This window comes from Acomys russatus, chromosome 29 (assembly GCF_903995435.1).
Source record: "Acomys russatus chromosome 29, mAcoRus1.1, whole genome shotgun sequence".
NCBI lineage: Eukaryota > Metazoa > Chordata > Mammalia > Rodentia > Muridae > Acomys > Acomys russatus.
The window spans coordinates 29,532,313-29,558,972 of NC_067165.1; the positions used below are offsets into that span (position 1 = coordinate 29,532,313).

At 49.9% G+C, this 26,660-nt stretch overlaps 1 protein-coding gene across 1 annotated transcript in view; it reads right to left on the bottom strand.

Annotated features, from left to right (window-relative positions):
• Positions 1-13,136: 13,136 nt before the first annotated feature.
• The window catches only part of Nipal3 (NIPA like domain containing 3), a 30,886-nt gene continuing 17,362 nt past the window's right edge, over positions 13,137-26,660 (bottom strand). Inside the window, exons 5-11 of the mRNA XM_051171075.1 lie at positions 25,471-25,616; positions 23,953-24,049; positions 23,646-23,781; positions 21,977-22,065; positions 20,780-20,843; positions 18,545-18,639; positions 13,137-13,376 (exon numbers count right to left, since the gene is read on the bottom strand). Coding sequence (XP_051027032.1) covers positions 13,177-13,376; positions 18,545-18,639; positions 20,780-20,843; positions 21,977-22,065; positions 23,646-23,781; positions 23,953-24,049; positions 25,471-25,616 — 827 coding nt within the window. The 3' untranslated portion in view covers positions 13,137-13,176. The remainder of the gene's footprint in view (positions 13,377-18,544; positions 18,640-20,779; positions 20,844-21,976; positions 22,066-23,645; positions 23,782-23,952; positions 24,050-25,470; positions 25,617-26,660) is intronic.

Genomic DNA, 26,660 nt, shown 5'->3' on the forward strand with positions numbered 1-26,660 from the left:
TGGTTTTTGGTTTGGTTTTTCTTTCTTTCTTTCTTTCTTTTTTTTAGTTATTTTTATTATTGTGTATACAGTGCTCTGCCTGCATGCACACCTGCAGGTCAGAAGAGGGCATCAAATCACATGATAGATGGTTGTGAGCCATCATGTGGTTGCTGGAAGAGCAGTCAGTGCCCTTAACCGCTGAGCCATCCCTCCAGCCCCTTTGTTTTGGTTTTTCAAGACAGGGTTTCTCTGTGTAGCCCTGGCTATCCTAGACTTACTCTGTAGATCAGACTGGCCTCGAACTCAAATCAATCCACTTGCCTCTGCCTCCCGAGTGCTGGGATGAAAGGCGTGCACCACCACGCCCAGCTCCTTCTTTTTTCTTAAGAGAGAGTCTCTAGCCCAGGCTAGCTATGAACCCTCTATGTAGCCAATGATGGCCTTGAACTTTGGATCCTCCAGCTTCTACCTTTTCCAGTGCTGGGGCTACACTGTGTACTACCACACCTCATCTATGATGCCCTGGGGGTGGAGCTCAGAGCTTTGTATATGCTAAGCAAACACTAGCAACTGAGCCACATCCTCAGCCCCCAAGTTTAAAAAAAAAAAAAAAAAAAATTAAAGCGGGGCATGGTGGCTCAAGCCTTTAATCCCAGCACTCGGGAGGCAAAGGCAGGTGGATCTCTGTGAGTTCGAGGCCAGCCTGGTCTACAAAGTGAGTCCAGGATAGCCAGAGTTACACAGAAAAACACTGTCTCGAAAAAGCAAAAACCAAAAAAAAGATAGTAGAAAACGAATGCGTCTTAACTGTAAGGTAGGCTCTTTGCCGTTTGCTGTTCCTTTTTCTCTAGCCTGTGGTGTGAACACAATGGCTGGAGCTGCAGCAGCCATTGTGGACTAGACAGTAACTCTGAAGATGACAGCTGCTTGTGAGATGTGGGCTTCAGAAGATAAGGGGTCTAGAACCCGTTTTACAGGCGCAGGACTAATCTGTTTGATGATGTGGCCCCGGCTGCTGTAACAGTATCTGGTACTGGTAGAGGATACCGGCTCAACCACCGTGGAAGAGAAAAGGGGAGGCAGGAAACATCTGCTGCTGATCATGAGAGAGATGCCCTCCTAAGAGATCACTGTGAGACAGGAAGCAGAGAGGCTGGGATCAATACTGCCCACCCAGGCCCATACCCTTCACCTCACAAACTCCTGTCTGGGGTCAATACTGCCCACCCAGGCCCATACCCTTCACCCCTAACCTCCTGCCTGGGGTCAGTACTGCCCACCCAGGCCCATACCCTTCACCCCTAACCTCTTGCCTGGGGTCAGTACTGCCCACCCAGGCCCATACCCTTCACCCCCTAACCTCCTGCCTGGGGTCAATACTGCCCACCCAGACCCATACCCTTCACCCCCAACCTCCTGCCTGGGGTCAATACTGCCCACCCAGGCCCATACCCTTCACCCCCTAACCTCCTGCCTGGGGTCAATACTGCCCACCCAGGCCCATACCCTTCACCCCCTAACCTCCTGCCTGTGCTACTCAATTAAGTTCACCATCCACTGTACACTCTAGATGAAGCTCCTGAAATGAAGCTATCTCCCTAGTAACGTACCCCACATCTACTTCTCCTGGGGAATCAGTTATTTCCCCACCATGAGCCACAACGCGACCCAGAGTTATTTTGCTTTGTTTTGTTTTGGTTTTGGCTTTTCAAGACAGGGTTTCTCTGTGTAGCCTTGACTGTTCTGGACTCGCTTTGTAGACCAGGCTGGCCTTGAACTTACAGCAATTCTCCTGCCTCTGCCTCCTGAGTGCTCAGATTAAAGGTGTGGGCCACCACGCCTGGCTCAGACTTTTTTTTTTTTAAATTTTAAATGCATTTATTTATTTAATATTGATTTTGGGGTGTGTGTGTGTGCGCACATCTCACAGTACGCAGCTATGTCAAGACCAGAGGTTTACTTTCAGAAGTTGATTCTTTCCACACTGTGGGACCTGGGAATTGAACTTAGGTTCTCAGGATTTGCAGCAAACAACTTTATCTACTTACATCACCTGCCCTGTGGTCCAGTTTTGTTTTTTTGTTTTTTGGGGGTTTTGTTTTGTTTTGACAGGGTTTCTCTGTGTAGCCCTGGCTGTTATGGAACTCACTATGTAGACTAGGCTGGCCTCGAACTCACAGATCCATCTGCCTCTGCTGCTGCCCGCCACAACTACCCAGCAATCCAGTAGTTTCTTAAAGGCGCCACTTTCCAGGTTGATTGGGAGATGAGTCTTGTAGACTGGGGATATTGTAAATGTTATTATAAAAATTGGACTTGGCCTTTATATAGATAATTTGCAAGTGAACGATAATAGGAAAACTATAATCAGCTACAACCCAGGGATAGCCATTCTTCAATATTTTGGTATATTTCCTTCTTATAATTAGATCTACTGTTAGGATCATTCAATTTAGGCCTCCCATCTATTTGCTTAATGCCAGTAAGTATTTCCTTGTGTTTCAAGAATCATTTTAAAATGTTTTAAAAATGATGATCTAAAACTTCATCCTGTGCATTTATGTAGCTAATTGGTAGATGCAAGGTTTCTTGAAAACTTTCTCTTGCACAATTCACCATTCAATGAATGCCCTCTACATAAACACATTGTCCTATCCCTGTTGGTTTGAGCTCCAGAAGAGGGCAGCAGGCCAAAGGGCATGAACATGTACACTTCTTAGGAAATGGCAGATCCACTGTAGGAGGCTTCCAGGGCCTACCCCTCCCACATCCTCTGTGGCTACCTCACCACATCCCTCTTAGCACTAAGCGAGGTATAGAAGAGGCTTTCCGGTTCCCGCTCTCCAGAGAGAAAGAAAACAACAGCAACAACATGGTATGGTGGTTTGACTAGGTTTAACTCTCATAGACCCCTGCCTTTGAATGCTGGCCCACAGGGACTGGCACTACTGGGATGTGTGGCCTTGTTAGAGGAAGTGTGTCACTGTGGAGGCAGGGCTTTGAGGTCATTTATATGCTCAAGCTCCACCCAGTGTGGCGTTCAGTCTCCTCCTGGCTGCCTTTGGATCAGCATGTAGAACTCTTGGCTTCTCCAGCACCCTGTCTGCCTGCAATGCTGCCATGTTTCCTGCCATGATGTGTTGGGATACATTGTGTGAAATCTGTTTCTGTATATTGAAAAGTTGATTGCTGCATGGGCAGAGAGCTGAGTACTGGCTGGACTTTGGTATTGTTGTTGTTATTGGTGGTTTCTTGAGACAGGGTTTCTCTGTCTAACAGCTCTGGCTGTCCTGGAACCTGCTCTGTAGTCTAGACTGGCCTCGAACTCATGAAGATCCGCTTGCCTCTGCCTCCCAAGTGCTGGGATTAAAGGCGTGCGCCACCACCGCCTGGCTGGTATTGTTATTCTTATAGATCATCCCTGGCATCATAACTTTGTAAACCCTTTTTTTCCCTCACCTGTTGATTGGCTTAATAAGGCTCTGACGGCCAATATCTAGGCAGGAAAGGGAAGGTGAGACTTTTGGGCTGAGAGAGGATCTCTGTGAGCCAGCCAGACACAGGAAGGGACAGATGTACCGGGGCTGTGAGAGAGAAGTAGGGAAGAAGCCACATGGTGGGATGCAGGACATGATTATCCGGGTTAATTTGTATGAGCTAGCTGAGAGTCTTCCCAGCCATAGTGCTGAAGCTTTCAGAAATATTAGTAAGTCTCTGTGTCATTATGTAACTGCTAGTGAGCCCAGAAAGTTCCACTATAGGGATGATAGTGGACTAAACCTCTGAAACTGTAAGCCAGGGTCAAGGAAATGTTTGCCTTTGTAAGAGTTGCCTCGGTAATGGAGTCTCTGCACAGCAATAAAACCCTAACTGGGGATGGAGAGATGGCTCAGAGGTTAAGAGCACTAACTGCTCTCCCAGAGGTCCTGAGTTCAATTCCCAGCAACCACATGGTGCCTCACAACCATCTATATTGGGATCTGGTGCCCTCTTCTGGCCTGCAGGTGTACATGCAGATAAAGTGCTCATATACATAAAATAAATAAATCTTTTAAAAAAAATTAAAACCCTAACTAAGACACATGGTCTCTGGATCATGGGGTTGGGTGACCCTCTCTATCTGCTCCTCAGGGGAAACTGCCCAAGTTCATTGGTGATTCTCCTACTGACCTAATGCCATGGCTTGATTGACTACAATACGCTACATTAGTTGTAAGGTTTCTCTCTGCAGTTTCCCTGTTGAAATCTTTGGGGTTTTGTTGTTATTGTTGTTTTTAAGACAGGGTTTCTCCATTAGCCTCGGACATCCTAGAACTTGCTCTGTAGATGACAGTGGCCTCAAACTCACTGATTTGCTTGCCTCTGCCTCCCTAGAGCTGGGATTAAAGGTGTGTACCTCCACTGCCAGGCTGTTGAAATCTTTTTTAAGTTTTATTTTGTATTTGGGGGTCGATTGCTGTATTTACTTTGTGATTCTTTCACTTACTAAATTTTATAGTGATCATAGATGCATGTGCATTAATGTTTGTCACTGTTCTATTAGGAGAGACCTCATGGCCATGGCAACTCTTATAAAGTAAAACATTTAACTGGGGCTGGATTAATATTTCAGAGGTTTAGCCCACCATTATCATGATGGGAAGTCAAAAGAGGGCATCAAATCCCTTGGAACTGGAGTTACAGATAGTTCCTGCCATGTGGGTGCTTGTAACCCCTATTTAGGTCCGTTGCAAGAGCAGCCAGTGGTTTTGTTTGTTTGTTTGGTTGTTGGTTTTTCAAGACAGGGTTTCTCTGTGCAGCCTTGGCTGTCCTGGACTTGCTTTGTAGACCAGGCTGGCCTCAAACTCACAACGATCCGCCTGCCTCTGCCTCCCGAGTGCTGGGATTAAAGGCGTGTGCCACCACTCCTGGCCTTCTTTTCTTTTTTTAAAGTTGTATTTATTGTGTATACAGTGTTCTGCCTGCATGTACACCTGCAGGCCGGAAGAGAACACCAGATTTCATTATAGATGGCTGTGAGCCACCATGTGGTTGCTGGGACTTGAACTCAGGACCTTTGGAAGAGCAGCCAGTGCTCTTAACCTCTGAGCCATCTCTCCAGCCCTTCTTTTACTTTTTTGTTTTGTTTTTTCGAGACAGAGTTTCTCTGGGTAGCCTTGGCTGCCCTGGACTCAATTTGTAGACCAGGCTGGCTTCAAACTCACAGAGATCCACCTGCCTCTGCCTCCTGAATGCTGGGATTACAGGTATGTGCCACCGAGCCCAGCTCCTTTTTTTTTTTAAGGTAGAGTCCCAGGTTGAGCTCGAATTTGCAGTCTTTTTGCTCCAGGTCCCTAGGACTGAGATTACAAGTGTGCATCATTATGCCTAGCTTTATTTTCTTTTTTGGTAACTTGTATTTCTTATTTTATTCGAGTGTTCTGTCTGCATATATGCCTGCATGCCAGAAGAAGGCATCAGATTTCAGTATAGGTAGTTGTGAGCTACCGTGTGGGTGTTGGACATTGAACTCAGGCCTTCTGGAAGAGCAGCCAATGCTCTTAGCCTCTGAGCCATCTCTCCAGCCCTATGATTTGTATTTTTTTAAATGTTAGTATCTTTCAATTTTACTTAAAATTTTTATTACATTTATTCATTTGTGTATGCATGTCCATTTCTCTTTGCGCTCTCTCTCTCTCTCTCTCTCTCTCTCTCTCTGTGTGTGTGTGTGTGTGTGTGTGTGTGTACAACTTTAAAAAGTCAGGTTTTTTTTTCTATCATGTGAATCCTAGGAATTGAACTCAGGTCATCAGGCTTGGTGACAAGCACCTTCACCCACTGAGCCATCCTGTAGGCCTGTAACACTCAAAATTTTGTTGGAACTCACTATGTCATTTAGACTGGCCTCAAACTCAAAGCAATCCTCAGCCTCTGGCTCCAGAGTGCTGGAATTACAAGTGTGAGTTATTACAGCTCAGTCCTTAAATTATTTTTCCAATGGCTTGAAAGATTCATGCTGGAAGGATGGCTGAGCCAGTCCCAGTCCTTTGCTGTACAGGCTTGACTGAGTTGGGTCCCCAGAACCCATGTAAAAAGCTGGATGCAGTAGTACCCGTCTCTTATCCCAGATCTCCCTCAGTGAGATGAGAGGCAGAGACAGAAAGAATCCATTTTGCCCAGTGCTCCAAATAAATACAATTATATATGAATATGTATGTGTACCCATATCATATTATATATATTTTCAGGTCTTTTTTTCTCTTTCTCTTTTCCTTCCTTCCTTCCTTCCTTTCTTTTTCTCTTTCTTTCTTTCTTTCTTTCTTGTCTCACTATATAGCCCCAGCTGGCCTGGAACTCTCTATGTAGTCAAGGCTGGCCTCGAACTATAGACGTCCACCTGCCTCTCCCTCCACACCCGGCCAGGCTGTATCAGAACTGTTAACAGAAACTGTTTTGATAAGTGCTTCTCTAGAAGGGAATGCCAGGGTATTCCTGTTTCCAGACACTTTTAGCAAAGTTTTAACAGCTGGGCATGGCACTCCTGGCATCTCAGTGATTGGGAGGTGGAGGCAGGAGGATCAGAAGTTCAAGGTCATCCTTGGCTCCACACAGAGTTCATGGCTGCCTGGGATACGTGAGACACTGGCAAACAAAGTAAGTAGAAGACACCCAGCACTCGAGAGGCAGAGGCACGCGGATCGCTGTGAGTTCGAGGCCAGCCTGGTCTACAAAGTGAGTCTAGGACAGCCAAGCCTACACAGAGAAACCCTGTCTCGAAAAACCAAACCAACCAAATAAAAACAAAACAAAGAAGACATGTGCGTGAACTATTGCAGTTGATCAAGCTGTCCCCAAGTCTCAAAAAGGTGGACTGGACCCCATGTGTCACATAGCTTCATGTGTTAAAATGAAGAGTAACTAGACTTTTAAAAAAGTAAGATTGGTGCTGGAGAGATGGCTCAGAGCTTAAGAGCACTGACTGCTCTTCCAAAGGCCCTGAGTTCAATTCCCAGCAACCACATGGTGGCTCACAACCATCTATAATGAGATCTGGTGTCCTCTTCTGGCCTGCACGTGTACATGCAGGCAAAACACTTAATCTATACTTGATAAATAAATTAATTAAAAAACAAAAAGTAAGATTTAGGGCCAGTGAGATGGTACCGCAGATAAAGGTGCCTGTTGCCACGCCAAGTGGCCTGAATTCAATCTCTGGAGCCCATATGGTAGAAGGAGAGAAGTTTGATCCAGAGCGCTTTATTTTAGGCATATTTAAGCATGGCACAATTTAGGGAAGACTTCTGTAGTGACAGTTAACTCACTCCTGTGTGAAAAATAAAGCATAATACTTAAATCTCTCTGAGAAACAAAGTAATCTAAATAAAGATTGGACAGGACTACATAGAAACTCTTAAAAAAAAAAAAAAGAATTGTTTATTTATTTTACAAGTACTCTATCTGTATGTACACCTGCAGGCCAGAAGAGGGCATCACATCACATGGTTGTGAGCCACCATGTGGGTGCTGGGAATTGAACTCAGGACCTCTGGAAGAACAGACAGTGCTCTTAACCACTGAGCCATCTCTCCAACCCTAGAAGCTCTTTATAAAGTGACACCTTCTATAAAGACAGGTTCGATTGATTGACTGAAAAACATAAGCTATGATAAGGGTCTCAAGGACAGTCTGGTGTGGTCTCTGCCACACAGATAACACAAGGGTCACTTTTGGGCAGTGTAATGAGACATGACTCCCTCTGGGTGCCCCAAGCAGCAGTCGTGGCTGGCGCTGTGATGCTGTAAGGTCAGCACATAGGATAGCAGCCCAGCTGTAATTCTGGTAACCCCTGAGTTATGATCAAGCATACTTGTAGAGAGTTAAACAAGGATTTTTGTGAGTTTGTTTCTAACTAGAAAATGACCTGAAAGTGGAAGGTGTGAACATTTTCAGAGACCAGGACTGAGACTTCTTTCCCATCTTAGGTTCCCTGGAGAAGGCCGGGTGCTGTTCTCAGGGGCACGTGGCCTCCCATCATGCAAAACAGTGGCCTTCACAGAACAGCCTGCCCTAGGAATGAACACCTCGTGGCATCACAGTGAGAAAGATGGCTCTGTCTCGTGGCCTGTGCACACTTTATATTTACCAGCCGATGTTCTGTTTGGTGTGTTTTGAGATGTAATTAACCCACAGGAGAACTCTGGGGCTGGTGTGTCACACACAGAATTGATGATGATGGTGATGAGATGAACGGGACTCGGGAGTGTAATGGAAGTTTTGGTTCCTTTGTAAACTAAGTTATGCTATGTAAATGTTTTTGCTTTAATCCCATGTGTGGGATCTTAGTTTGGGCTTTAGTTTGTCCAAAGCTTATAAATGTTTCCTTCAGGGGTGGCCTTTGCCAGCTGGTAACAGCCTACCTTGTGTGGCATGGAGAGAGGCGTAGATAAACAGGAGAGACAGAGAGACAGAGCCTGGCGGGTGGTGGTGGCGTGAGCCGTGTGGCAGTCTGGGGAGACCGACAGTGTGGCAGCTTGGTGATAGATGAAGAGAAACATTTCAACGCAGCAGCTCAGAGGAAACTGCATGCTGTGTTTGCTGTTGACAGAGATTGGTATTGCCCCCAAAGAACCCATTGACTCTAAACAGCTGGGAAAAGTACAGGGGTCTGTGCTCCCTCTCTCCCCACTAACATTTTTCTCACACCCAGTATTAAGGTGTTAGTGGAAGGGAGGTCAAGGCTTCAGTACCCCCAAATAAAATAGTTTAAAAACAAGTGTCAACACAGAAGTTATGGTGCATTGACAGAAATATCTCCCATAGGCCCATGATGTCTGATATTTAAACACTTGGTCCCCAGTTGGGTGCTGTTTGGAGGGGCTCTGAACCCTTAGGAGGTGGAGGCTTGCTAGAAGAAGGGCTTTATAGCTTTCCCCCACTTCCTGTTTGTTCTTTCTGCTTCCTGCTGCCATACCTACCACCACCACAATGGGCTCTCATCCCTCCGGAGTCATAAGCCAATATAAACTTTCTTGCATACACTGTGGCTCTTGGCCATGGTGTTTTATCACAGTAACAGAAAGGAACTAATACAGGGGTGTGGCTCAGTGGTAGAACATTCTGGGGCTATGGAGATGGCTTTCCAGGAAAGGGTACCTGCTGTCACGCCTGAAGACCAAAACTTGATGCCAGGAACGCACATGGTAGGAGAGGACTGACTTCTAAAAGTCCTCTGTACTCCACATGCGGGGCATGCATGTTTTCATGCACACACACACACACTGTTAACCCCCCCTCCCCCGACAAGGTTTCTCTGTGTAGCCTTGGCTGTACTGGACTCCCTTTGAGGACCAGGCTGGCCTCAAACTCACAGTGATCCACCTGCCTCTGCCTCCCGAGTGCTAGGATTAAAGGCGTGCACCACCACGCCTGGCAAAAATTAGTTCTTTGGACACACTAGCCATATCTAGAGCGCTCAGCAGCCACAAGTTGATGATTAGGCAGAAACGGCATGGAACGCTCTCCTAGACAGCTGCTGAAGGATTAGTCGAACACAGGACTCGGATTCGAAAGGTACTGCTTGGGTTTTTAATTAAATACCACTTTATAATGTTATCTGCACACAGTATACACTTTTTTTTTTTGTAAAATAACACATGCCGTATTAGTTTTTGATGTTAACAAAATATAAGCATCTACATAGAGTATATTCTAGAGCGGCTTCTTTACACGGCGACTTTAGTGTCGGTTAGGGTTGGGTCACATTGGAAATTTACAAGCCTGCAGGACCCAGTCCTTCTCTGACGGTGATATACGCCCACTTGAATGGCACCCTCAAGCTGGCTGGGTCCATGGGAAAGACAGCCAGAGATCCTAAGCTCCCGTCCCCACCAGCACTCAGTTCTACGCTGATCCCCAACCCTGGTGCTGAAAGTGAGGGTGTCATCAGGCTGTGGGATGGGGTCAGGGCTACCCCTTTAAAAGCAGCAGTCTGAAAGAACATTTGTTCTAACGTCTTATCTGGGACCGGGAACCCAACCCGCAGCACGGCATGGGAGGTACGAGAGGAAGGCAGGAGACCAAACCCAGTTGTTGACCCTGCTGGAAGTGCCTTGTGGCTGGGGGAGAGGCAGCAGTGCAGCTTTTGATGTTGCCAGGGGAGTTCAGACACAGAAGCACATGACTGTGATCCCAGCACCCCGGAGGCTGAGGCAGGAGGATTGAGACTCTAAGACCAGCCTGGGCTACATCCTGAATGCCTCTCTTCAGGGTGAGGGTGGAGAAGGATGGGTAAGTGACATCAGAGCTAGGAGTGAAAACAGTCAGGGCTATGGGTAGGAAGTTGGGTCTCTCCCTTCCTCATTCTAACAACAGGGTGGCCCTGCTGGCAGCTGACAAACCAATGACACCTGCGCAAATTGTAGATTCTAGGACAGAGGGGGAACTCAGATCCCTCACTGCTTGACTGCCCTGCCCTATCTCTACACAGGAGCTCAAAGGTCTTTCTGCTCATCTCTCATGGTTCTGCTTGTAATATGGTGGCCACTGTCCCCAACCTGAAAGCCATCGAACTGCCCAGACTCCAGGAAGCTGTTCTTGGGGGGGGGGGATGCCCACCTATTCATCATTGGCTGCAGTTACAGTGCACCTGTTTCAGGCTGGCCAGGGCTAAACAGCCTACAGGAAGGAGGGGGTGGTGGGAGCCTGGACAAAAAGATGGGAACCCACCTGGGTCTGCTGCACGTAACCTCTCTGCTCACGTCTTTGCACACTGCCCCCCCATCCCTACTAGCTTCAGGCACACCCTCCCCAACTGATAGGTGCTACCAGAACAGAAGCGAAGCCTGCTTCTCTAATTCTTTGCTCTTAGGACTCTGAAAGTGACTTGTAACGCCATATTTTCCCTCGTCACAGAAGAGGGTCTCCTTTCTAATAGGTCTGACCCAAGCTACTCTCAGGGTCTTCAGTGGCTCCCATGCCCTCTGGGGTACATGCTTCTGCCAGCCAGGAGTCTGCCTTCACTGCTTGTTTTGAGATGGGGGTCTCACGTGGCAGTCTAGGTCAGCCTAGAACTTGTGGCAATCCTGGGCAGAAGAACTGTTTCCCTCATGCTGGAATCACAGGGGTGAGGCACTATGTTTGCTTACCATTGCTTAGCCTTTGAGGCTCATCGCTTTCCCGGGCTCCTCTTTGACAACCCTGGCCCCCATTTCTGACTTTGCAAAGCTGCCCCTTTCCTTGGGGGTTGGGTGTGATCACCCACTCTCTAATCTTAGTTGGATTTGCCACCACCCACGAATGCATGAAAACCGCCTCCAATCTGAACACCCTTTGAGTTCAGGGCCCAGCCTCATGAGCAACTCCAACTCTACGCTTCTCTGGGGCAAATCCAGCCCTGTCCAAGACTCCTGGCATGTGTGTTTCCCCGCTGGAGGCCTGGAGGGCAGAACTATGTGTAATGCTTGCAGCTTTGTGGGTTAAACATGTCGTAAAAACTCCCCCTGGGAACACCCAGGGCCTAGCGGTATTGGGCTGAGTTGAAGAGCCCTTTCTCTGCCGCTGTCTCAGACTCAGGCATGTAAGCCTCAATACAGATGAGGTCAATACGAAATACGGAAGTGGTTATGGGCTCGGTAGCAGATGGCAGAATTCTGAAGCTGGAGCAGTTTGGGTGTGAAGAGCCACGCCGAGAGGACGGCTTATCAACACTGACCTATTAACACTGTCACCTTAGAGTGCTGTTCACTGGGTAGGGATTGCCACAGGTCCTACGAGGCTGCCTTGCTTGCCTACAGAACCCAGAGAGGGTAAGAAACTGGAGGTCTGAACCTTCTGGTAGGAGTGTGTGGGCCAGGATTTAGTGGCCCATGAGTAGACTTCTCAGGGGGTGTGCTTTGGGGCTCGGATCTTCTCTGATAATGCACTGTTGGTTCCCACTCCAGGTCCGCCGATACAGATCACTACAATTGGACTGAGGAACCTACCTTCTTTTTTTTTTTTTTTTTTTTTTGAGACAGGGTTTCTCTCTGTACAGCCTTGGCTGTCCTGGACTCGTTTTGTAGATCAGGCTGGCCTCGAACTCAGAGATTCACCTGCCTCTGCCTCCCCAAGTGCCGGGGCCACTGTGCCCAGTGAGGAACCTACATTGTAAGCCAACTCCTATGGACTTCTGATGTCCCTCAAAGCCAGCAAGCCTTTGCCTGCCACTCTCAAATGTGCACACTGGTCCAGGGGGAGAGCTAGTCACAAAATAGATAAGAAAGCTGCAGCCTTGTGTGTGAAAATGCCTGCTCTGCCTGGACTAGGCTGAGAAACAGGAGCTGAAGTTCAGCTGGTGGGTCTGAAACGGGGGGGGGGGGGACAAGAAGGAGACGGAAGTGGGGCTACACGAGGACTCCGACTCTTCCGGGGAGCCGGGTGCGCTGGAAAGAGAGTAGCTTGTCCTACAGGGGCCCTTAGCACATCCTCTGTAAGGCCGGACAGGAAGTCACCGGGAACCTTTCACACCAGCTTGAAACAGAGAGGGCTGAAGGCAGCCCCCACTTGCTCCTGTCCCCCCACGACCTCTCTTCTCTTGCCTTCTTGGGAGGGAGGAAGCAATGAAGTAATCTCCACAGGACTGGAACCAAGCCAGTTCGCGGAACACGCCCATCAGAAACTCACCATCGGGTCTTCACAGAAGGACACGGGTGAAGGGAAGATCCATGTCCACCACCAAGGTGCAAAGGACAGCTTGTTCCACTCAGGGTTTGGCCCTGCTGGGCCGGGCAAAAGGGATAGCAAAACAGTCAGAGCTCTAGAGCCAAGACACGTGTGACGGGTAGAGGAAGACCAACTGTGGGGGTCTCCAGCATTTTGCTGGATTTTCAAAGAGGGAGTAGACACTCTCTGTCTTGCTTTCACTCTGAGGAGTGTGTGGCACCTGTGACCACTGCCTACTGCTCACTGACTGTCCTAGGAGATAAAATGGCTTCAACTCCCACCGGGTTGACCTGTCACACTAGCCCACCTGGGATACTCCCCCTACTACTTGAAATTCCCAAGGCCAAGGCCATTGAACAGCTTCTCTGTCAGGAATTGGGGTGGGTGGGGGGAGCTCCCGAGAGCATCTTGCACAGAGTTCTCGGTTTAAAACCAGGATACTTGAAAGGCAGTTTGGACAATGAAGGGTGGAACCATGGGTGGCCTGTGGGCAGTTATAGCCCCAAGGGAGGCAGATCATTCCTTCTTGCTGTGCTCCAGGACACGGTAGGGAAGGCCAGGGGTGCTCCTGGAGCTGTGCTCCTCCTGCTCCACGGGCAGTGTGGCCGGGGTGTAGATCTCAGAAGTGCTATCCTTGTTCTCCAAGGCCCCGTAGGAAAAAGAAGCTTTGAGCTCAGGCTGGACCGTCATCCCCTTTGCATGCATGTCCTGCATCCCTGAAATGACATCCATGTCCCCAGTCATCACGGAGCAAGGGCTGCTGCGCTTCTCCTCTCTCCCACCAGACCAACCAGACCAACCAGAGCTCATGGACTGACCCAGTGCATCACTGATTTCCCAGATGCTTTATGTTTCAGAAGAAATGCTCAGATTTACACCGGAGGAAGGAGTGTGTTTGCATCCCGAGTGGTGGGTGGACAGAACAGAACACCATGCCCTGGGGGTGGTAGATGCCACTTGGCTGTGGAATTAACTCAGGAGCCAGGAGCCTTTTTTGAACCATCAAGGAACTAGGGAGACTTCTGCATCCTGGATACCCAACAGTGAGAGTAGCATTGTGATGACTGGATGGAGTGTTTGCCCTTTGATCTCAACATCCTACAACTGTATGCAGGGTGTGGTATGATTTCTATTAATCAGGACATGCTGATGATGACTTAAATTTACACTAAGGGGCTGGGAGTGGTGGCGCACGCCTTTAATCCTAGCACTTGGGAGGCAGAGGCAGGCAGACCTCTGTGAGTTTGAGGCCAGCCTGGTCTACAAAGGGAGTCCAGGACAGCCAAGGCTACACAGAGACCCTGTCTCCAAAAAAACAAACAAAAAAATTTACATTAAGGGAAAACAAAGACTCTAGCTTTGGTTTTGTTGTTGTTTTATTACCATTTTTAGAGACAGATATCCCTGGCTCACCTGGAACTTTCTACGCAAATCAGGTTGGCTTTGAACTCATTGCTTCTGCTTCCTAAATTCTGGGTCACAGTCATGCATCTCCATGCCTGGCTTAAAGAACTCAATCTTCAGTTCCTTTAAACCTTCTACAATCCTTCCAGGCAGGGGCACCTGACCACTTGGCGGGCAGGGGGTGGGGAATGGGGTGGGGTAATAGTAGAGGGAAGGGGGGGGCAACATTTTTCTTCACTAAATGCCGTGTCTCCCGTGAAACGATGGTACCAGTTGGCCTCTCAGTGTCTGGCATACCTTCTGCCCTGGGCTAACATGCATGGCTGGAGACCATTGTGGTGGCTGAGGTGTGCTGGCGTTTACATGATAACATATTCTGTTTAAAACATTCCCCCAAGTTTGTTTCATATGATCCTTAGGGTCATGGAGGAGGCCTAGAGACAGCTGGAGGCAACGTACCTGGGGGACACAGCTGTTGGGAGGCAGTGGCAGGGATTACCACCAGGGTGTTTAACCGCTAAAGCCTGCGGTCTTAACTGCAGTGGTGTGAGGCCTCCCTATAGACTGAACTAACTCAATCCCTAAACAATCCCTAGGGCAGAGATAAACTACTACAGGGTTCCAAGAAACAGAGCAGCCCTGTGCATACGAGTAAAGGGCAGCTGGGACCTAGCGCCAGAGCCTGCAGCTTTAATGCCAGCTGGGGAAGGCCTCTACCTTTCTTGTGACACAGATTCAATGGATGGTTATTTCAAGGGCCAGTGGAAGGGTCAGTCTGTGGTCGAGGCTGGGCTGCAGCTCCATCAGCACAGTGCTTGCCTGCTTGCCTAACACTCACAAAGCTTTGGGTTGGGTCTCAAGCGCCACATAAAATCAGGCATGTTGGCACACACCTGTAATCCTCAGGGTTGTGGCAGGGCAGGTAAGGGTGTCTGCTGCTTGGGGGAGATTGGCATAGATAGTTTACAGAGTACTGCATAGCTTTGAGTTTTGTCAACGCCTCCAGCCTTATGCCATCAGCCCACCAGAGTCCAATGGTGTGGATTTGCCCTGTAGAAATGGGGTGTTAGGAGTACATATTAGGGGTCTTAGGTTTGGGTTGGGTGACCTGAAGAAGGTTCAGGAAGGCCAGGCTTTGCTTTTGTCCATTTGACACTGTTAGGAAGTGGGGTACTTCTGTCTCTACGGACCTTACCGATTCTGTTATAGAAGACTGGACAGGGCGCAGGCTGTGTGTGGTAAGTTAGCCCTGACTGGTGCTCAAGCGAGGCTGGGATCGGCATCTCTACATTTGTGATTTGGACAATGATGGAGGGTTCCTGTCTATGTAGCCACCATGAACACTCCCTACAGCTGATGTTCTGAGAAACGGTTCTGTTGGGCCAGGGACAACAGAGCCATCAGAGGCTCCACTGCTCCTGATGGCTAGGGCTGCACAGCTCTTTATCTAGGAAGACTCCAGGGATTGGACATATCAAGCCCCTCCAACTGTATGACACCAAACTAGGTGGTCAAAGGCCAGACCATAATACCAGAGAAACCAGGTGACTGGAGAAGTGGCTCCACTGATGATTAAGCCGGCCAAATGCTGAAATACTGAGTGTGTGTGTACTACCACTGCCAGTACAAGTGTTACAGATACTGTTGGGCCAGGCTTTTTGGTTTGTTTGTTTGGTTGGTTGGTTGGTTGGTTTTTTTTTTTGCTTTTTGAGACAAGGTTTCTCTGTAATATCCCTGGATGTCCTGGACTCACTTTGTAGACCAGGCTGGTCTCGAACTCACATAGATCCACCTGCCTCTGCCTCCCTAGTGCTAGGATTAAAGGCGTGTACTACCACCACCTGGCTGGGCCTGGCTTTTTATGTGTGTGTGTGTGTTTATGTGTGTGTGTGTGTGTGTGTGTGTATGTGTGTAGGTCCTCATACTTGCATAGGAAGCATTTTATGTACCACGCCATCTACCCAACCCCAAAACTTCAAAGTTTTTACAACAAAATAGAATCGAAGGCAAAGTTAGCCAGGCATCTACCACATCTCAGGCATGGTGCCAGAAGCTTGGCACATGCAGCCCTTGACCCAGAAGTAAGGAGTCCCCGTGTATATGTGAGGGCGACAGGCCTCATCACACCACACAGTGGTAAGTGGCAGAGGCTGGATCTGAACCAGGCCATGTGAGCTCTGTTTGTCCAGTAGGATTGTCTCAACAGCAACAGGACAGGGTCTCCAACACTGCATTTTCTACTGTTCATGAGGTACAATAGCCACACCCACAGACTGGCCATGGAATCCTGGCATGGTGGATCAGCTGATGTCACCCCTTATCTCCCATAGAGAAACACATTTATAGGTATGTACAGAGAAACATGTGCAGGGAAAGACACACAGTTTATAAACACACAGACACAGGGGGACAGACACATACTCGCACACACAGAGTTGACACCTCACCTAGCTGGGATTCAGCTATCCAGCGCCCTCATCTATCCGGAACACAGCCGAGAAACAAGGAAGTAAGCAGAAAAGGCGTCTGAGCAGCCAGGTTCGACGTTTAACACAGCCCACGCACTTAACAGCCCGAGCCCTGAACTGCCAGGAGAAACCTCAGGGCCCCACTCAGCCACCCTGCAGTTATCCACACATGGCTGAGTTGGGTCAAATGAAAATGCTGACATGGGGTGTTCTCTACCCCTACTCAGGCAGGCTGGCCACAGCAAGCAGGACAGAAGGGCAGCTTTTAGTAGAGCAAGATAAAACAAACAAACAAACCAACCAGTAAGCAAGCGAACGCAGCTGGGGTCACTCGACATGGGAACATGTCAATCGGTCCGGAGAACACACTTGGGTCATGGCATCAAAGCCTAAAACCTGGGTCATGACACTATGCCACCCAGGCTGGTCTCGAACTCATGATCCTCCAGCCTCCGCCTCCTAAATGCTGGGATTTACAGGCTTATGGCATTACGAACATTTACCAACTGCTCTTGACTAGGCAGGTGTTGTATGTGGCTGACGTATGTGTTCATGCTTTGGTCACAGGTTATGTGACTGATGCCGTGGAGAGATGTGGAGGAAGATGCAGGGAGGACATGGCAGCCAGCCTACCTGGCACACCGTGCTCCTGAAGTCAGAACACTGAATTCTGAGGTAGCGTAAGTAGCCCACAGCTGGCCTATGGGTGAGTCTGCACTCTCCAGTCTCCTTTTTTAAAAAGATTTATTTATTATGTATACAGTGTTCTGCCTGCACACCGGAAGAGGGCACCAGATCTCATTATAGATGGGTGTGAGCCACCATGTGGTTGCTGGGAATTGAACTCAGGACCTTTGGAAGAGCAGTCAGTGCTCTTAACCTCTGAGCCATCTCTCCAGCCCCCTCCAGTCTCCTTTAATGCACGTCTTCCACACACAGGCCCTGGTGGTGTGAGCGTTCACTGTCCAACCTGAGGTAAGGCGCTAACCAACCACAGGCTTCCACTATATAGTGGTTGCTCACGTCAATAGAGCAGACGCTGGTCCCTGAAACTGTCTCTGGAGTGGCTAATGTCCTCACTCTTTACTGACCTACAGGCACTGCTGTCTTGTTGTGGGATGGCCCACTAAGAGAGAGGGGCCATCTTATTGTACATAGAATAAAGGTTATGTTGGGTTCAAGTGGTTATGCTAGTAGGCAGTCTGAAGAAATTATATCAGCCAACTTAACCCAGGCTAGCCCAGTCTTAAATGTTCCACTCTGTTCTTCTAGCTCACTATAAGCTCCACTCCTTCCAATTGCCTTGTATTTGACTGACTGGTAAGTGTTTATTCTCGCCAAGGTTGAAGCCTTTGGGCCTGTGTTCTCAGTGTGAGCTATCAATCCCCTGGAAAAGTGTGGTGACCCAGGAGCAAGGTTAGAGGGTTGGAAATCCATCCATGCTATTCCTCTTGCCCTCTGGGATCACTCTGTCTCTGTTTGCAGGCTCAGGGCTTGGCATTGCTGGTTGGAACCACACGTAGTGTGAACTGGGGTTTTCTTTCTTTCTTTCTTTCTTTTTTTTTTTAAGATTTATTTATTTTTTAATTATGTATACAGTGCTCTGCCTGCACGTACACCTGTAGGCCAGAAGAGGGCATCAGATCACATTACAGATGGTTGTGAACCACCAAGTGGTTGCTGGGACTTGAACTCAGGACTTTTGGAAGAGAAGATGGTGCTCTTAACCACTGAGCCATCTCTCCAGCCTCTTGAACTGGGGTTTTCTTTAGGGGACGCTATGACAGAGCAGGGAACTGGCATGGGGTTCTCGAGGCCGACTGAGATGCCTCAGCCATCGCCTCCTCTTCTGAAAGAAGAGATTGAGATACAAAGCAACAAAGGACAGAGCCAAACTCACACCACGGCACACCCTTTCCGCACCTCGCCCAGCGCTGGCTGTCTAGTTTCCAACACCAAGCAGCACTCATTCTACAAGGGCAGCCAGCAGGGCACCGGGGCTTTGTCGTTACCTGGCATGGCGTCCATGGAAATATACGGCTCAAACGGAATGGCCCTCTTCCTGTTTCGGGTGATCAAGAATACGCCCAAGAAGGCAATGAGGCACCTGAAGAGACAAGGAGAGGGAGGGGAGAAATGAGGCCAGGAGCAACCATAACGTCAGGACCCAAGGGCAAATGGCTAAGGGAAGGTTGAGGCCATGGGGCCTGCACCCAGCGATGAACGAGCTAGGGGGCGGGTGTGAGGGGCTGCACGTCCACAGTCCCCACAAGTTGGGTTCAGAGTGGATTTGAGTCTTCAGGGGAAACGCTTGCAGCCTGTGTTCTCAGAAGCTTGCCTTTTATTTTTATTTTTTTAATTTATTCATTTTTATTTTATATGCATTGGTGTTTTGCCTGCATGTATGTCTGTGGGTGTCAGATCTTGTAGTTACAGACAGTTGTGAGCTGCCATGTGGGTGCCGGGAATTGAACTCAGGACCTCTGGAAGAGCAGTCCGTCCTCTTAGCCGCTGGGCCATCTCTCTAGCCCCGAAGCTTGCCTTTTAAAAAGTTTTGCTTTGTTTTTCTTTCTTTTCTTTTTTGTTTCCTTTTCTTTTCTTTTCTTTCTTTCTTTCTTTCTTTCTTTCTTTCTTTCTTTCTTTCTTTCTTTCTTTCTTTCTCTGAGACAGGTTTTCTCTGTGTTAGCCTTAGCTGTCCTGGACTCACTTTGTAGACCAGGCTGGCCTCGAACTCTCAGTGATCCACCAGCCTCTGCCTCCCAAGTGCTGGGATTAAAGGCATGCGCCACCACGCCCAGCCTTAAAAAGGTTTTTTGTTTGTTTGTTTGTTTGTTTTCCCTGAGACAGGGTTTTTCTGTATAGCTTGCTCTGTAGATCAGGCTGGCCTCAAACTCAGAGATCTGCCTGCCTCTGCCTCCCAAGTGGTGGGATTTAAGGCATGCACCACCACCACCTGGCTTTAAAAAGTTTTTTTTTTTAACTAAAAAATTCTTTATGGCTTGAATTCAGTTGGTATATAAGTCTAGCAAAATGAAAATGAATAAACACTGGGAAGTCCCTGTATCTCCTACTCTGACTGTCTCAGGAGCTGGACTGTCTTGGAATGCTCCCTCAGGCCAGGCAGAGCGTCACAGTGAGACCGACACACACATTCTCTCCCTCCCCTTCTCCCTCCCTCCTTCTTCCTCTCCCCCCTCTCTGCTCTCTCTGTGCCTGTTTCTCTGTCTCTTTCCCCCCCACCCCCCACCACTATACACACAGGGAGAGGAAGAGAGAGGGATAAGGGGAGGGGGGGATGTGTGTGTGAGTCTCACTGTCGCTCTGGCTGGCCTGGAATATGCCATGTAGATCAGGCTAGCCTGAACTCACAGATTTACCAGCTTCTGCCTCAGTCTCCACCCCCAGTGCTGGGAGTAAAGGGCTGTGCCACCCAACCTGGCTTTTCTTTCAGTTTATGTAAATAAGCAGTTTCTCAAAATCATTACCTGCAGTAATATATGAATCCAAAGAAGAAAGATGGACGGCTTATTTATATTAATTTGTGTGTCTTTCTCACCTGCCAGGTCAAGATCAAAAGACTTCCATCCCTGTGGGGCAGCGGGTCTCAGCCTTCCTAATGCTTCAGCCCTATTTTGTTGCTACTCGATAACTATAATTTTGCTACTGTTATGAATTGTCATGTAAATATTTGATATGCAGGATAGACGATATGCGACCCCCTGTGACAGGGCCATTCAAACCCCAAAGGGGTTGTGACCCACAGGCTGACAACTGATGTTCTAGAAGGTTCTATGCAGCCGAGGATGGAGGGTGACCTTGAATTTCTGATCCTCATGCCTCTACCTCACAAGCGTTGGGATTAGAAGTGTGTGCCACAAGGCCTGGTTGTGTGTGGTGCTGGGGATGGAACTGGGATTTTAAGCACACCAGGCAAGAACTCTACCAAACGAGTCCCAGCCCCATCTTCCCGGAAGGCCCTCTGGCCTTTTCATGCTCCACCATCCCCAGAGTGTCCGCTCCGTGGCTTCCCTTCCCACAAGTTAGATTTATCTGATTTTAGGAATGATAAGAAGAGAAAATGATGCAAGCCTTCGGCGAGGGGGGGGGGGGGTTGCTGCTCACTTTTGGGGCCAGTAACCTCCAGCTTGCAGCTCTCCCAACTCCAGGGCCAGGGCTGAAGCAATGGGCGGGAGGCGAGGCCTGGAGGGAGCCTCTCGTTAGCCCTGGCCAGATGGTGTGTGACTCACCCCAGTGCAAACATGCAGACGTGCAGAGCTTCCTCCCCGAGGAAGTCCAGGTAGAAAATCGCACCTGGGAAACAAAGAGGGAGAGGAAAAGTTGAGACCACTTCCGGTCCTGCCCAGTGCCCACCCGGCTAGGCTCTGGCCATGCGTTCTTTCACACAGAGCACTAAAGTGACCAAAGATATAAAGGACTAAGACGTTCAGAGGCAGACAGTCTTCTCCGTCAGCCCTCTGAGGCTCTTCATATCTCCATATCAAAACAAACAAACCTGGCCGGACGGTCGTGGCGCATACCTTGAGTCCCAGCACTCGGGAGGCAGAGGCAGGCGGATCGCTGTGAGTTCGAGGCCAGCCTGGTCTACAAAGTGAGTCCAGGACAGCCAGGGCTACACAGAGAAATCCTGTCTTGAAAACAAAACAAAACAACCCAAAACAAAAACAAACAAACAAACAAACAAACCAACAAACAGACTTTTGGGTAACATTAAACTGTTCCAAACAGGAGAGTTCTCATACACGCTCCTCTCATTGCATTTCCTATCATTAACCACAGTTCACGAGAATTTTCCTGCCTCAGCTTCCCAAGTGCTGGGATTGCAGGCTTGCGTTACCCTCCCTGTTTGGTTGGTTTGTTCCTTCATCTCCCCGGTGCTCGCCACCCCGCCCCCATTTTTTGACAGCGTCTCATGTAGCCCAGGCAGGCCTCAAACTCCTGACGTAGGCAAGCACTAGCTGGAACCTCTCACTCTCCTGCTTCTACCTCCTAAGTGCTGGCTGCCAGGCGTGCGCAGCCAGACCTACTTAATGCGGCACGGAGGATGAATCCCAGAGTCGTGCGCACAGTAGGCCAGCACTCTATCACTGAAGCCCATCCCAGCCCCAGTGACCACAACTGTTGAAGAAGCCCTTGCCCAGGACCCACAAGCAGGAAGACCAGGGGCTGTTTGGATTGTACATGTTCTAATTCTAGAAGGGTTGTGTGATTAGAATGTAAAGCCGAGGCTTGGAGAATTCTCCGAGCTACAGAGTTAGCATATGTCTACTCAAATGCAAGCCTCCACGTCCGAATCCCACACCCTCCAGAAACTGCAAGCAGAACCAGGCAGCAGAGTCAACTGACAGGTAGGCCCCGCCCCCGGCCAGGGACCACGCCCCTCTGCTTAGGCAGGAGCCGGAAACCCAATAAAGGGCTTCTCATACCTGCTGTGATGGCCACCGTGGTGGACAGGATGTAACCAACACTGGCGATCAGGGAGGAGTCATAGATCTGAGAGGCTTGACTCAAAAACCTGCAACACACGGGGCACCGGGGTCATCAGGCTGCGGGGCTAAGAGTGGAATTTGGGGGTGTAAGGCAAGGCATGGGGGGTGGGGTGGGGTAGTTCTAGGTCTGTAAGAATGGCTTCTTCCTATTAGAGGGTATCGCGTATTCCGAGATTTGGGGTCTGTGCCTGGACCCCAGACTGAGGCCTGCCTATAGCACGCCTGGGACTGTGTGACTCTGTCTGGCCACTGCCATGCCCTTCTCCGCACCCCTGGTCCCCACCTCACTGAACAGAGCTGCTCCTGGGACCAGGCTTCGCTCAGGACTTGTCACATCCAGACCAATGTAGTATTTTTTAAAATATGAGAAATGTATTTAGGAGGAAGGGAAAGTGAGCATTGCTCCTAATTTCTATGTCTGTGACAGATGCCATCTTCATGTGTTCTCTCTGGTGACAGCAACACTGCACAGCTGCCCATGTGAACACCAGCCCCTCAGCTAACACTCTGTGCATGGGCTATGTTCCTGAGAGCTCAGGGGAGGACAGTGGCTCTGGGTGCTGGGGGACTGTCTTGACTAGAGCCGCTGGTTGTCTGTGTGACCCTGATCTCAGCAGAGAGCTGTGGACTTGGCAGCGATTCCCCTTGGTAGGGCTATAATGGAATTGAAGAGCTAAAAGCTGTAATAGTCAAAAGGGTAGTTGGGACAAAGCTGGTGGTGTGTGGGGACACCTGTGGGTCTCAGCTGCAGAGGCTGCAGGTGAGTCTCAGAACAGCCCAGCCGGACTGGGAGCCTGATGTCTGGGCTCAGCCCTCAATCTGTCCCTTCCAAGCTCCCTCTGCCTCATCTGTGACCTGGGACAGACAATATTATTGCCATCTCCACCCAAAGGGTGCCCTGAGAATCGGCGAAGGGGAGACCAGCTCCTGCTATGGCTCTCAAGGTCAAGTGGCTGGTGGATGCTCAGCCCAGGCCAAGCCTAGGAAACCTGACCTTCAGGCTGGCTCGGCCTCACCCGCCACCTTGATATCTGCAGGCTGACTGACTCAGGTTATCCGCTGCAATATTCATGGAGTGCTACTGGCAGGGGTCTAGGACTCAGAGGGGACAGGACCTAAGCCTCAGGACTGCAGAGCCTTATGTCAGCCATGCTCAGAGGGAGAAAAGAGCACGCACTCTGTGCAGAGTTCTCAAGGACAAGAAATGACATGTCAAGTGGGACGTGGTGGCACGTGCTTGTAATCTCAGCACTCAGGGAGGCAGAGACAGATGGATCGTTGTGAATTCGAGGCCAGCCTGGTCTACAAAGTGAGTCCAGAATAGCCAAGGCTACACAGAGAAACCTTGTCTCAAAAAACCAAAAAGGCAGACAAGCAAATGCCCCCTAGGTCACTTCAAGTCCCCAAGGTGGGGGGGGGGGGCTGCTCCTCATACTTTGAGGCAGAAGGTGCACTCAGGGCAGGGAGGTGGGGGTAGGGGAAGCTCAGACCCCCCAGGAGCTCATCTCCACCCCAGATGCTAAACTGGCTCCCTGTATGTTCTGGCTCCCCTACAACTTGAGAACCAAACAGAACCAGGCCCAGGAGTGGAGGGAATGCAACGCACGTGGCCTGATAGATGGCAGTGGCCACCATGCACACGAACATCACGTAGAAGATAGGGTAGTCCAGCTGCAGGTTGCCTTGGATGGAGAGCACCAGCATCCCTGCTACTGCCTTGACCGTCACCACCGTCATGGACCCTGCGAAGAGCGAGTGAGGGTGTGGGAGGGGGCCTCAAGAGGATGTGAGGAGTCAGATCCCGAATGGACTTGGGGACAGAGGTGGAGGTCACCAGGCAGGGGGCTCTGCTCCCTTGGCCACGTGTGTGTGTGCAGTGCCCACCTCTGCCCCATCATCCGGACTCTGCTTACCGAGCAAGGCCACCAGGAGGAGGATCACGATGATGCTATTGGCGTTCTTTTCCTTGTAGAAGTAGAGGAGCAGGCAGAACAGGACAATCGCCACCAGCTGCAGGGGATACCAGGGACCACCAAACTCTTAGTCGGGAATTTGATGTGTGTCCCCTGTCCCTCCCCAAGACCCGGAGTGTGTGTGGCAGAGTAGAGAAAGAGGAATGCGCCTGTTGGCCCAGTGGCATACTTGGCAAGGAGGCTACTGCAGGAGGATTGAGAGTTCAAGGCCGGCCTGGACTGCATGGTGATGAGTTCAAGGCCAGCCTGGGTAACTTGGGTCTCAGAATAAGAAAGTAAACGTGAGCTGGGTGGTGGTGATGCACGCCTTTAATGCCAGCACTCGGGAGGCAGAGGCGGGTGGATCGCTGGGAGTTTGAGGCCAGCCTGGTCTACAAAGCTAGTCCAGGACAGCGAAGACTACACAGAGAAACCCTGTCTTGAAAAACAAACAAACAAACAACAACAACAACAAAAAGTAAACGTGGTTGGTACAGACAAATGGGAGAGCATTTTCCAGGCCCTGGGCTCTATATCCAACACCAAACCCCAAACCAACAACAAAAACAAAAAAGCAAAATGCCACCCCTAGAATGGGGCACTTATTCAGGGAGCCATTTGGTGAGGTGACACGTGCATATTCTTGTCGCCGAGCCTCAAACTGGGCACAGCTCCCAGAGCAGAAAGAGGAAGGCAGGGTGTCGTGGCCCATGCCTGTAATCCTGTCACTGAAGGTTTTGAGCTGTAGGCTAGCCTGGGCTATGCAGGGAAACTATGTCTCAATATATCAAAAAGGAAGATGAGTGGTGAATCGGAGGGTAGCCTGGGCAACTTAGTGAGCAGCTGGTTCAAAGTTTAAGAAGTAAAAAGAGGACCAGGGGTATAGCTCAGGAGGAAAACTGCCCAGGTTTCATCTCCAGTACCACAAAATATAAAGATTAAATTAGAGCTGGAGAAATGGCTCAGAGGTTAAGGGCACTGACTGCTCCTCCAGAGGTCCTGAGTTCAATTCCCAGCAACCATGTGGTGGCTCACAACCATCTATAATGTGATCTGATGCCCTCTTCTGACCTGCAAGTGTACATGCAGGCAGAGCACTGTATATATAATAATAATAATAAAAAAGATTAAATTAGATGCATGTTGGTAAAATTTTGGATATAGAAAGATGAAGTGGAAATAACATCTACATCATAATTTCATCTCCCAGACCCAGAATGTCTGTTTTGCCACCTGCCCTTCATAGACACATGGGTTGTGCACACACCTTCACAGACCTCGGGAGACCCAAAGCTGGCAGTGTACTGCAGACGAGTTTGAATGGTGTCCAGGACAGATGTGGCACCAGCATGTCACGTGAACCAAGCATGCCTGCAAGCTCAGTGCCTCAGTGATCCCAACTGCTGGGCTTCTAGGCCCAGTGACTGGAGCTCGACCCCTTCCAGCCCGCTCAAACAGAAGGATAACACCTTCACTTACCATGTACAGGAGAAAAGGCCAGCTCACAAGATGCCTGGCGATGTTCTCGCCTGTCATTTTCTCATGACTATTAGGTGCAAAGGTCACTAGCAAGTAGGTACCTATGATCGCCAAACCGCAGCCAACAAAGGACAAGACATAGCGCCCTGTGGGGAAAAGCAGGGAGGGTAGTCAGAGGGTCAGGCATGGGCCAGGAGCGTAGGAGGGGGACCCTTAACAAATGAGAGCAGCCTTTGCCTGTGTTTTTATGCCAACTTGATACAAGCTGGAGTCATCTCAAATGAGGGAACGTAGTAGTGATTGACGGGAGAGGGCTCCGCCCATTGTGGGTGGGGCCACCCCTGCGCGGGTGATTCCGAGTTCTGTAAGAAAGCCCGCTGGGAGCAGAGGGATGCAAGATGGCGGCGCCGGTCCTGCACTGTGTCTGATCGGCGGGACTGAGCCGAGGGACGGGGCTGGGAGCTACAGAGCACCAGAGCTGAAGTGCCCTGGGTAAGAGGGGTCCACACCGTGTGGAGCACGGGAGGGTCTGGCCTCGGGCCATCCAGCTGGTCCTCGGTGGAGTCCCTGGGTCCCTGCCGGTGTGTGCCCAGTGTCCCGAGTCAGGGTGCATGCCTGCCTGGGATCTGCATCTACGCTCGACATCTTGTGTCTCGGACTGAACTGTGGGCTGCAGGGCACCGGCGTCTGGGTCCGCTAGCCCAGGGGAGACCCCAGGGTGTGGAGCACGGGTGGATCTGACCTCGGATCACCCAGCCACTCAAAGGAAGGATCCAGGGCCCAGACCAGCTTGGGCACGGTCGCCGAAGCCCTAGCCACTTGCCAGCCAGCGCGCAGGACCAAGCAGTGGGCCACAAGGCGCCAGTGTCTGGGGCTTCTAGCCCAGAGGAGACCCCACAGTGTGGAACACGGGTAGATCTGACCTCAGGACACTCAGCCAATCCACCGAGAGTTCGCTGGTCCTAGCAGGTTCAGGCGGTCTCCAAAGCCTAGCTAGCTAGCCACACGCCGGCCAGCGAGCAGCACCAGTGCTCTGTGTTTCAGACAGAACTGTGGACCACAAGGCCTTAAGGTACCAGTGTCTAGGTCTTTTAGCCCAGAGGAGACCCCTCGGTGTGGAGCGCAAGTAGGTCTGACCTCAGGACACCCGGCCAATATAAGGAAAGTTCCTGAAAGGGCCTGATCCTGGA